General features: G+C 31.5%; 1 protein-coding gene across 9 annotated transcripts in view; it reads right to left on the reverse strand.

The window, feature by feature from the left end:
• The window catches only part of BLTP1 (bridge-like lipid transfer protein family member 1), a 175,649-nt gene that overhangs the window by 113,430 nt on the left and 49,864 nt on the right, over nt 1–12,355 (reverse strand). For all 9 annotated transcript variants that reach the window (XM_045514968.2, XM_045514969.2, XM_045514970.2 and 6 more), the window contains 7 exons: nt 11,046–11,201; nt 10,676–10,773; nt 9,531–9,709; nt 9,264–9,370; nt 8,071–8,276; nt 2,353–2,580; nt 1,405–1,542 (listed from right to left, as the gene is read on the reverse strand). In XM_045514968.2, coding sequence (XP_045370924.1) covers nt 1,405–1,542; nt 2,353–2,580; nt 8,071–8,276; nt 9,264–9,370; nt 9,531–9,709; nt 10,676–10,773; nt 11,046–11,201 — 1,112 coding nt within the window. The remainder of the gene's footprint in view (nt 1–1,404; nt 1,543–2,352; nt 2,581–8,070; nt 8,277–9,263; nt 9,371–9,530; nt 9,710–10,675; nt 10,774–11,045; nt 11,202–12,355) is intronic.

The raw sequence follows: 12,355 nt of genomic DNA on the forward strand, positions 1-12,355 counted from the left end.
TGAAGTATCACCAGGAACTCAGAAGAAATCAGAGATACTCACCTAAGATTCTCAGAACCCTGACGTAAGAAGATAGTTACCTTTTACCTTAATTAATTTCCTCAAGAGACTGAAAAAAGGAGATAGACTTCCTCTCTACACACTCACCTCCCAAAATAAAAAACAACCAATTCTAATGGCCCATTAAATTAGAGAGAGAAGGTTTCATGCGACAAGTTAAAATAAAAGTGGTATGCAAGTGAGATCTTTGTGATTAGAGAATAGTTCTGCATCCTGATTTTTGGTGGCAGTTACAGAAATCTACACATGTGGTAAGTGACACAAAACTATGCACACATATTGTACCAATGTCCATGTCCTGGTTTTGATACAGTGCCATAACTCTGTAAAAGATCAACATGGGGGAAACACAGGAACTCTGTATTGCCTTTGTAACCTCCTGTAAATCTATAATTCTTCTGAAATAAAAGTTAAAAAAAAACACATTCTGTGACAAAAACAAGCATGTTAAGTATTAAGTTTTAGCTACTATGATCTCAGCTACATCAAATATAAATATATACATATATAGATAGTATTATTAAAATTCTATAAAAAATACAGTCAGTTATGGCAAAAGAGTGAAAAGGGGGTATGCTATTTTAAATAAGATGATCAGTTTTACATAGAATCCATAGTAAGTTATCATCCATTGATGATTTAGGGGTGTTAGAGTCATCCTCCTGTTTATAATTTTACTTTGCTTTGCATTAGAATTTATCAGAGTTCCAAAGCACACAACTTCACTAAAAGTAGGGGAGAACCCTAAAGTAGTGGTAGACACCAAGAGAAACCAATGGCATTTTAAAATAATAATAATAAAGTGATAATCTACCCAGGAATGCAAAATATCCCCAATTGATGAATGTCGCTGGTTCTCTTCCAAAGAGCCTCAGGGATATCTTGAAGGAATTAACAAACTATCTTGTAAGTACGTTAGATGAAAATAATAAATTATTGGCCATGTAGATATGCATGTTTTCAAGATGTATGGTCCTGGTTAATATTAACACTTAGGTTGTGATTTTCAACAAAATCTACCAACATTTTATAAAATTAATTTTTCCCCTCCAGTAAATATATGAGAAAGTTGAAAAGTACTTCTTTCCATTTCTAAAAACAATGGATATAAAATATAATTCTTTGGGATCACATATATAAGGAACAGTGGGAAAGAAAAGAAAAAACTAAGATTCTTAAAAAACAATTCTCATACATATGTACACACATACAAAACTTCTTAGTTAATAGGTCTCTAATTTAAGGAACTATATATTCTATGCACAGAAGTAAACACATTGTTTTGAACCCATAAACAGTAATAACAAATCTCTAAGTCTCTACCACAACTCACTTTCACATTACCTGATAGTTATCACTAACAAACACATTCAGGGGCGACAGGACAAGCTGCAGCATGGTCTCCCTAAATCCTTTTTTCATTTCGAAACATAATCTTTCCAAAAAAGCTGTAGGGCACTCTGGACCATCAGTAGTTCCATGCTAAAGTCAAGAAAAATACCATAATCAGGATATAGAAAAAGTGAAAACCAAGGAAGTAAAGGAAAATAAAAATTACACTTATATAATTAAAACACTTTGATTTCTAAAAAGGAGAAGCAGTGCTTATGGACAAAGGTAACTATTCTGTATCCCAGTAAAGGCATTAGGTTTACTAAGCACCTGAGGTGATTTCTCTGCTGTGCAACCCTAGGTACATGACATGGAACCAGTACGTATGCAAGCACTATGCTCTAGGGCCACCCTCTCCCTATCTGGCCTGGCTCCAATGGCCATGGGTTCTTTGGGCAATATAATCTCATTCCAAGTCAGCCCCAACTGGCCCAAGGGTCATCCTCAGAGAAAACCAGCACACTGTGCTGGATCTAAACCTCTGACATAATTCAACCTCCAGGGTCCAGCTTGAATCTCGATTTTGTAATAGGTCCACCATAAGGCCCTAAACTGGTCTGGAGTTAAAGATAAAGGCTAAGAAAGTGTAAAGTCCTAGAAAATCTATCATGTTAACTATAAACCTAGCAACTCAACGCAATGGCAAAATATTCTAAAATTACACAGAACAACAAAGAAGGAGCTAAAATGAAAGAAGAAAAACAAAGTAAAATTATCAATGATCAAGTAATTATACTATGAAAAAATAATAAACTAGCTTTACCAAGATAAAAGAATAAATTTAGAAATTTTTTGAACCTTAATTTTTTTTATGTAAGTGTGTGCACACACATACATAGTTTCCTCTGCTGGGTGGATTTCATGATAAACTCCAGACTATTTTGACACGTAAACACTTACAACAGGAAGACGTCCATGAACTTTGTACAAATTAACAAGTACAGTAATATCCCAGGGACGCAAGGTAAGTGGATGAATTGACTTGGCTGAACTTTCATTTTCTTTTTTGTCATTGTCCATTCCAACAGCAGTCCACCCAGAACTGGACGATGTTGACAGTGACAGAACAGGACTTGATACAACCTCTTCAAAATCCATATACATGTCATCTTCTCCAAAGTAGTTTTCCTATAAACATTAAGATTAAACTGCTATCAAAAGAGATATATATAAGAATAACTTTTCACCTAAAATGGTAAACTAAGCATTTCCTTAACCCTATTTTATGTAATTAGAAGCATCAGTCTATTTCCTTAAAATCTAAACAAGATACATTTAAGACATACACTTACTTGGCTGCTTAGTAAATAAATACTCTATAGCAAAAACAAAAAAAACCCCACAAAAGTTACAGAAGTTTATAGTAAAACTTCATGATAACACCACCTCCAATTATAGCAAAAACTTACAATTTAGGTCCTAAAAGAAACCTATGAAGATTTGTAAGGTTCAGTGGTTTTCAATCTGTGCTTCTCAGAGTTTTGAGGCAAAAACACCGAGACGTCCTTTGAGAAAAGCAGATCAATGCACTAAAAATCAATATGGCTAAATCCAACTAGCTAAATCTGTAATTCATATATTCCAGCTGGAATATTTATCAGGAATGTTTTAAAAGCTTTAATCAGAATGTCCAATTTTGGTTACTGATGGCAAAACATGTAATAAGCAGTTACCAGAACTTCCTGTCACATAGTTCATCATGGTTTATTAAGCAACAGAATTTCAGAAGAGTTCAGCTCAATATTCTGGTTTCTCTAGAATCAGAATTTAAATTTCTTTTTAATTGGAATTATTTTTTCTTCCCATTGATTCTGAATTTAAATTTTCCCTACTTGATCTGTCAGTAGTAATCAAAAGTTGTTAAAATATTCGTTAATATTTTTAACAATATATTTGCTCAATATTAAAACGAAGTCAGTATTTTGGTAAATTCTGCATTTTGATTATTGACACATTTATTTTCTGGCTAGGGTTCTGTACATCAGATTAATTAATATCCTTTCATAGGAAAGGATGCTGAAGGGCCTAAGGTCATTCAGTTAATCAGTGAGTGGCAGGACAAACCTTAAAATCCCAAATCTGTTGAGTCTCAGAACTGGTGTTCTTTCCTCTATTCTCTATTGTTATCTGCCTCTAAATAATACAGGTCCTATTTGGAAGTGCGTGATTTAATCGTGCTTATATAACTCTGAAGCAGGGACAAATTCAAGCACAAATAGAAAGGTAAATAAATATTGTTTTTATCCTAAATTCCAACATTAAAATTTTAAAACTAAAAATAAATGTCTAATTGACTTTAACTAACATTAAAAACCTAGATATTCTAAGCAGTATTTCTCCCTTAGATCATTTGAGAAGCCTTTTCAAAATATACAAGCTATCCCAGTCTTGGAGATGGGTTCAGTAGGTTTGCAGTGGTCATGGAGACCAGAGACAGGTGGAAAATGGAAAAGTTCCATTGGTAATTTTATCTGCAAATGGCCTCCAGACTCAATCATCTCTGCCCCATCTTCCCTCCACACAACTGACCTAAGGAGTCAACGTACACTATGCATGCTTATTAGCTTTCAACATACTAAGAGTTACCAACAAATCATTAGAAATAGGTTATACTTATTTTTGCTAATTTTTAATAATCCTAGCCTGATAATCTCTTATTTTTAAAAGATTCCCTTGCAGGATCTTATAATTTTTAACCTTAAAAAAAAAGATACCTGTAGATTACTACTTAAAAGAAGACTGTCTTGGGTATAATGTTCAATTTGCTACTAAACTCATCTCCACTTAATTATCTAAAACAGAAACTCATATCAGATTCTTTAGGAAATACTGAATCTCCAACATAGTAGAAGACATTTGCTAAAGTGTATTAAATGTGTCAATGACTGTTTTTAAAGAGTTATAAAACACTAGGAGTCTTATGTGAGTTAACACATTTGTATCTATTGAACATTATTAACAGAAAGAACTTTTAAAATTTTAACTCTTTCAAAGTTAGGCTATTATTGTTTAATGTTGGGTGTCTGATTTAGGTTTTGTGGGGGTTTTTAATAAGTGAATTCCATTTTAAGCATTTATTTCTCAAGAATTCACTAAAAAAATTACTAAAAGGTTAACTGAAGTATCTGGCAAGTAGTAATATGTTATGGCAAACTTTTATAGTATTTTAACATTAGTAAATGTACACAAATATTTACAAATAGAAATAAAAATTCTATTTCCATTTTAAACAATCCTAGAAAAATACCATGGACTTACAGAATTGGGAAAGTGTGTTCTCTTGTCAAGTTTGTAGCATGTATGACTTTAAGAATGATAAAATAAGCTACATTTTCAATTTACTAAAGAGTCTTCTGAAAGTTTATTTTCCTAGAGATATTTTTCTACATGAGTGTCAAGGAACCTACTTCAAGTAACAAGAGACTTCCATTTTCCCTCAACTAAAAATTCATGTTTATCTAATGATACTCATTTCTCAAAAAAAATTTTTTTTAAAAAGGAATTATTAACAATAATTAAAAGAAGATGGCAAATAAAATCAGAAATGCAGGGGGAAAAAACATACAAATACTGTTTCCAATATTAAATTTTCTAAAATGGAAACTTGATAGCCAGTCTTCTGTTCAAGACCACTAAAACTATTTTTTTAAATATTTATTTTTATACAATCTTTAAAGGTTTCCTTCCATTTAGGTTATAACAAAATATTGGCTATATTCCCCACGAAAACATTTTTCAATAAGGAAAACATATACGCCATATACACCCTTAATCCACGGTTACTATTTGCTGCCACTGATTTACTATCACTATTGAGGTTCAGATTTCCTTCTTACAGTAAGAAAAAATGTAATGAGACTAATAGAAATCAATTCATAAAAGTAATATAAGTGGTACTGCTATCCAACCTTATGTCTGCAACATAAGAAATGACATGAAGTTTTAATATGATTAAAATGACTTTGGGCTTAGAGTTGGTATGCTGTCTACATCTTCAGAAGATCCCTCATTTCCATAAAATGTCCTCATAAATTATAATGACATTCACTATAGTCTCTTAGAATTCTTTGTAATAATAATGCCAGGCCTAGTTTCTTTTATGGATTTTGGAAGTCAATTTTATAGTCAAATAAATATAGGGCAACTTATTTTTTTTTCCTAGTGTATCCTTTAGAATTTCTTGGAGTTTAATTTTCAACTAAGAAAAATATAATCTCAGTTACATGCATTTTCATATTCTGTTTTCTTTTATATATACATACATACATTATTCATATCTCAAACCTAACTTCTGAAAGTTTTAAAGTTCTAACACTGATACTAAGTAGAACAGAAGTTATACATTAAAACCAATGGAAAAAAAAGTAATAGAGATATTTAAGATAGGATAACATCTCCATGTCAGCATGACACTAAGTCAAGTGAAAAAAAAAAAAAGAAAAGAAAAGAAAAGAAACAAGCTTAAAGACTTACATATATTCCTAATAAAAGGAAGCAGAGAGTTCACTGGGTTATTTTATATAATAAGTCAAAATTTAAAAATCTTACATTTGTTTCAGTAGATACTTCATAAAAGTTCTAAATTAAATTGATGAATACAAATAGTAATATTTAGTGTAACAAACTTTGACACTGCCAAAAGTTATAATAAAATCTGTGATGCATAGTCATAATAAACTACTGACATAGGTAACATATGTGGAATAGAATTTACAAAGAAGTCTAAAACAAAGGCATATATTTCTTTGGGTCTGTGTTCTTTGTTACAGTCCTCTTATTTTTGTTTACGTATTACTATGAAATTTTTTTAATTAAAAAAGCTGAGGTTCCAAGTACATGAGGTAACACAAAAACTAGAGTTAATACATCTCTAGTAGTATTCAAAAGTAGTATTATATCAATAAAACCATTTCACCTGATAACTGAATCACTGTTTATATTTAAATTAAAATATAACTCAGCCCCTTCAGGGAGATTATAGCTTGAAAATTCCATTTTAGATACTTTAAAGTTATTCACATGCAATCCCAAGAAAATATACTGGGAGAAATATCTGAAGACTGTATTAGGCCAAAAAATTGTCACAACAGAGAAAAAAATGTGTGTGTGTGTGTGTTTCTCCCCTTTGAATCTGGAGAATTACTCCTCCAAGAATCTCTAAAATCCTAGGTGAACAAAAGGTAAAAACCAAACAGAAACTATATGTTTCCACAAATGTTAAACACATTTTCCCTTGCGTCTTTTACCTTTAATTATATAATCTGATACTTTATGGTAGTTTTTAGTAAATGTAATATAGTAACTTAAATATTGAGATTTTATGAAACTTCAAAGCTTGTTAGGCTGGCATTTCTTTCAGAGACCCTTTGCTAACAAACCTTGACTCCTTCCCTGGCAAACCTTGTTCATCCTAGACCCTTTCCAGAATTAATTATTCCTGTTACTGTACTTTATGAGATTCCTTGCTAACCTTGGTTCAATAGCCAAACCTCTGCAATTGTGAAATTGCAAAAAGAAGCAAATAAGTAAGCACTGATAAAATTAGACTCACACAAACACCCCATGCCACAAGTAACTCTACTCTTCATAACTGGTAATGCTTGGACAATTAGTCTCTCTGATTATCAGCTGTAGTAAGCATCCAATGGTACAACGGAAATCTAAAGCAAAATGTATCTGCAAAATCCTGGAAAATGCAAAATTTCATCAGGTTGCTAAAAGCGATGTTGGCTAACTGCTCAAATCACAGGTAAAACTATCAGTGATAAGTGAGAATTCGGAAGGCTTAGAGAAGTTGCCTACAAAGAAGAGTAAATCAACGAGAATTTGTCATGACTCGCTAGGGGCTTTTTAGAAGTATGATTTAAGTATCAAAAGAAGAAAAATGACTTTTAGAAAACTGAAAAAGTGCTCAAATATTTTTCTTAAAATAGCCTCTCTTCATAATCATGCTATAGACAGCAACCTTAAAGTGTTACCATAATATGCAATCATACAATTTCAGTGGAAAAATTATACCAAAGTGAATCAACACTTGATTCAGTTCTGCTTAAAGTAGTACATATTCCTCACAGCATATATTTGTGATACTCTGAAATGAATTCATTTCACGTATTTGCTTCAATTTTCAAGATACAGCTCCAAACAAATCTTTGCTTATTATTTACCGTGAAATAAAGTTGTTTGTTTTTATTGGACTCACTTGAAGTAGCCTTTTCCTGATACAATTATCCTCAGATAACAAGGTTCTCTTATACTTTTACTGCTCCATTAATTACAATGTGCTAAAGCTGTCCATATGTATGTCTATCCTGCTATATCCCCCCTGCTTATTTTCTTAAGAATAGGTGTTAGAGCATCTCTATCTCTAGCTATCAGCACAATTCCCAGAATATATGAATTGCTCAAAAAAAAAAAAAAAGATAAACTGAGGAGCACACTATTTTCAATAAATAATTTTGTAACTGAGTCTAACACCACAAGTCCAGTCAACATTACATACTATATCCTCAACACTTTAAATCGTCCGACTGGCTATTTTAAAAGGTCTCAATTTCAATTAGATGTTAATTGCTTTGCCTATGATTAAAAATATGAAAATTCTTTTAAAAACCATACCTTTATACACAGAAAGGCATTCAATAGAGGTCCATAAAGAGTTATCTGAGAATCTGGAGAAAGTTCCATTTCTACATGAAGTTTATCAGGTGGAAGTTCTGAGGGATCAATAGGTGGACGTGAAGAAGCAGAGGGAGAAGAAACAACTCTGTCTGTTTTCTGGGATGGCCTTAATACAGAGAGCATTGTTTCTTCCATTTCTGACACTGGAAAAAATTGAAGGGAAAAAAATGTTTGGGGGAGGGAGAAAAACACCTCTTAGAAGTTCTTCAAAAAACTATTCACTAAGAAATTCTGTATTTTGCAAATATGAAAGCAACTTATAGTGATAAAATAACTATAGTATATAATGAAAACAAAGCTGAAAGACTAATAATTAAGAATGCAATAAAGAATGGACTTTATTCAAATATGCATGAAAATGCATAAATCAGACTACACAGAATCAATGAAAAATTCCTATTTAAAAAAGGCAACATTCTCATCAAGTTCTGGCCATATGTTGTAAATCTGTGTCACAATTAGGCTTTAACTATACTTGGACATTAAAATATAAAGTTATTTTCACATAAACAGCTATTCAAATGCAGTGTGACATTACCAAGCTCAATATATAAGAAAGTTATAAAAACTATTCTCTAAAACTGGAAAAAAATTCACTGGAAAAAAAAATACAAAGAAAATATCACTTGACTTCAATTTTATTTTGGATCCCAATAAGGTGACACACTTAAGCCTCAGGGAAGCTATAAATAGTATGACAGTTGTCAAAATGCATTAGAGAAACTAACATTTCACAAAATCGACTTTAAATATACAGATTCACATACACCTAGATTCATATTCCAGCTCTACTGCTTCTAGCTCAGCAGACCTTGAGAATTACTTTCTCTAAGCATTTTTCCTTAACTCTACAATGACATTAATAATACCTACCTCATGGAGTTGCTTTAGGGATTAAATGAGATAAAGTAAGCCAGGAAACAGTTTGGCCTCATATTTGATATATAATAAATGCTCAATGAAAGTCAGCTATAATTATATCGAAACCCTTAAAAGATTTTAAATGTATACAATTATGTCAAAAGAACAGATACATTTCCAAAATTTTTAAATTTCTTTTTTTGTATCTCTGATGATAACCAATTATAACACCAGATGTTTTAAAGCACAAATTATACAAAAACACTTACATGACTGTTTTAGCTGTTCATCTGCTTTTTGTGGATAAATTGGATGCCATGTATAATCAATTGTAAGCATAACACTTGGGACAGTCCAGCATTCAACCCAACCAGCCCTTTGAAGAGTAAAAAATAAAGTTTTTAGTCAGGTGCTTATTCCTTTAATTGTATACAGACATCAGTTACAGATAATCAAATTTTATTGTTATTTTTTGAAAGCACTGGAAGAGTAATTTCTCTATACAAAATACTTAATTACTAATATCATGTACTTACTTTTCTTGAGTAATGTTCCGCCATTTTGGTTTAACCGTTTTCTGGCCACTCTGACACTCGGCAGGAATACCAGTATCATGAGTCATTTTATTTGGGTGGCAATTCTTTACCAGCATAAATAATGAATATTTACTAGGATGGCAATCTGGTAGAAACAAATGAAGATCAACATCTTCTCCCTAAAAAATAGTTTATAATAACCCAAAGTAATAAAACAGGTACATAAATTTGTTAGGTTACTATTTACAGGATAGCCTATCTATAATAATCTTGTGAATAAATTCAAAAGAAAATGAACCTAAAATTGAAATGGCAGCTTCTACACAGAAGAGTCTGGTAAGTAACTAGAATAAGATTTTACATTAACTAAAACTAAATTCTACTTAGAATAATCAAGAAAAAAATCAGAGAAATAAATAGTTTAGTTTCTAGGAAAGTTAAAAGGTTATCTTCCATGGGTATCCTTGGATTTATCACATGTAATTAGAAAAAAAAATAAAATAAAAAATAAAAAATCATCTCACTAAGACCAGGTGGAATATGTTCTGTATTTTTATTGATTTTTAAAATATGATTGTCTCTTTTGATTCTAGTAAGTCTTGGTTCCTCAACTGGCTTTTAAGAATTGTATCAAAGGATCTTCACCCAGTTTCACTTTTTTCCTTATAGGTCCCCTAATCTTTTCATCTTGATGCCTGGTTTCTTAACAAGCAGCACAGTGGAATGATTAAAAGAATGGAGACCTAAGCTATATTGCCTGGGTTCAAATTTCAACTTGGCCACTCACTAGCTACATGACAAGTTACGTAAACTTGCCTCCTTAGTTTCCTATTCCGTAAGTGCAGATATTGGCTACTGTAAAAGAAAATGCTGCTATGAACACTGGGGTACACGTATCTTTTTAAATTATTGCCCAACTTCTTAGGGGAACTTGGAAACTTAGGGGAATGGCAGAACATTACAGTTAACTACGAAAAAGAAACAGCAGCAATTCTGTGACACTGAAGTTAGTGAACAATGGAGGAAAGGAAAGCTGAAATTCTTCAGGGTGGCAACAAGATGGACAGGAGAGTTAAAATAACCACTGGGAAATCAAACGTATTAATAAACCTTGAGAAATAAACAATGCATCCAATTATACGTACTCTTAAAGAGAATTTGGTATTACATGTAGCTGGAACAAAGTCCGTAAAAGGCAAAGAGAAATCAATGTTTAGTGTTTCCCCACAGGCTGCCAAGTACACTGCAAAAAAAAAGAGAAAAAAAAAATTTTACTTTTAATTAAAAAAATTTTTAATTTTTTAAATAAAAATTGCCTTAAATACACACCTAAACAAAATTAAAGATAATATGCTTAGTTCAGTACAAGTTCTGAAATCGTTCTGAGTCTCACAAGACAATGGGAAAAAAAAAATTCTAGTATCTAGTAAAAACTACAAAATCAATACCAATTTTCTTTGTTGGTATTTGTCTTAATGAACAGAATACTTAATCTAATTTTTAAAAAGTACTTACCATTTTCCTGTTGTTTAGTGGAACAGTCAATCCAATTGTGTTGATTAGCTGCCCAAATCATTTCAAATTGATGAAACATGATTTTAAAATTCCATGTATATGGAACAAATGAAAAAATGTCTGGAGCACTATCACTTGACCAGTCTTGAATTAAATCTAAAATTATTCGGGTGGGAGACAGAAGGTAAAATTAACTGAAATTAAGAAAACAAAACATAAATATTCTAACAGCAAAAATGCAGTTTTCTACTGTAACTAAAAAGAACTTTTATACTGAAATATTAAGAGGTGATTAAGATATACCTAAATGATTTGACAGTAAAGATGTTTACTTACAAATCACAGTTTCAAATTAAATTTTTATGTGTCTCATATACCTATTATGTTTTTAAAGAAACTTTAGAAAATAAAAGAGAAAAAAAATCACCTGATACCCCAATTCCCAAATATCTAACATTGTGGATCTATCTCATTCTAGTTTTTTCCTTCCTATGTAGATTTTTTACACTACCTAGATGTACATGTTATAGATACTACTTTTTTTCACTGAACTCAAAACTTTTCCATGTTATTTCATGCACATTAACAAAAATTTTAATAATGTTCATTAAAGAGATTTGCTAAGATTTACTTAACCATTTACCGTACTTAGATATTTAGACTCTTTCCAAATTTTTGTTATATATAATGTTAGCATGTATATTTTCATGCAAGATATTCTACATATTCAGGATTAGTTTCTCAGGTTCGATTCCAGAAGGGGATTTACTAAGTCAAAGTTCATGAATTTTTTCAAGGCTATTATAAATTACAGGACTGCTTCCAAGAGTAGTGTATCCATTTATGCTACTAGAAATGTATGCTGAACTATTCCACTGTACCTGCTCCTGCATTATATTTCTTTCTACCTCTCTCCTTCTGTTTGTTTTTTTTTTTTTTTGATGGGGGTGGGGGATGATGGAGCTTGCTAATCAGTAACTGAAAAATGATATCTCACTTAATTGAATTTCTTAATTACAAGTAGGATTGAATATTTTTTCATGTTGTTTTATTCACGAAACAAATACCTACAGAGTGTCTACTGTGTTCCAGACTCTGTTCTAGACTCTGGAAATACAATGGGAACAGAATAAAGACTTGGCCTTCTTAGAATTATAGCCAATCAATCACCTTGTTTGCTGATTTACTACTGTATTGCTGATATGTATGATTTACTTGTTGCTTTTGAAAATTGTGTTCACATATTTAGTCTGCTTATCCTTTTATACCTTTTTTTTTTTAACCTCAACAGGCAAAAGCTCTTTATATAA

This window comes from Camelus bactrianus, chromosome 2 (assembly GCF_048773025.1).
Source record: "Camelus bactrianus isolate YW-2024 breed Bactrian camel chromosome 2, ASM4877302v1, whole genome shotgun sequence".
Lineage (NCBI taxonomy): Eukaryota > Metazoa > Chordata > Mammalia > Artiodactyla > Camelidae > Camelus > Camelus bactrianus.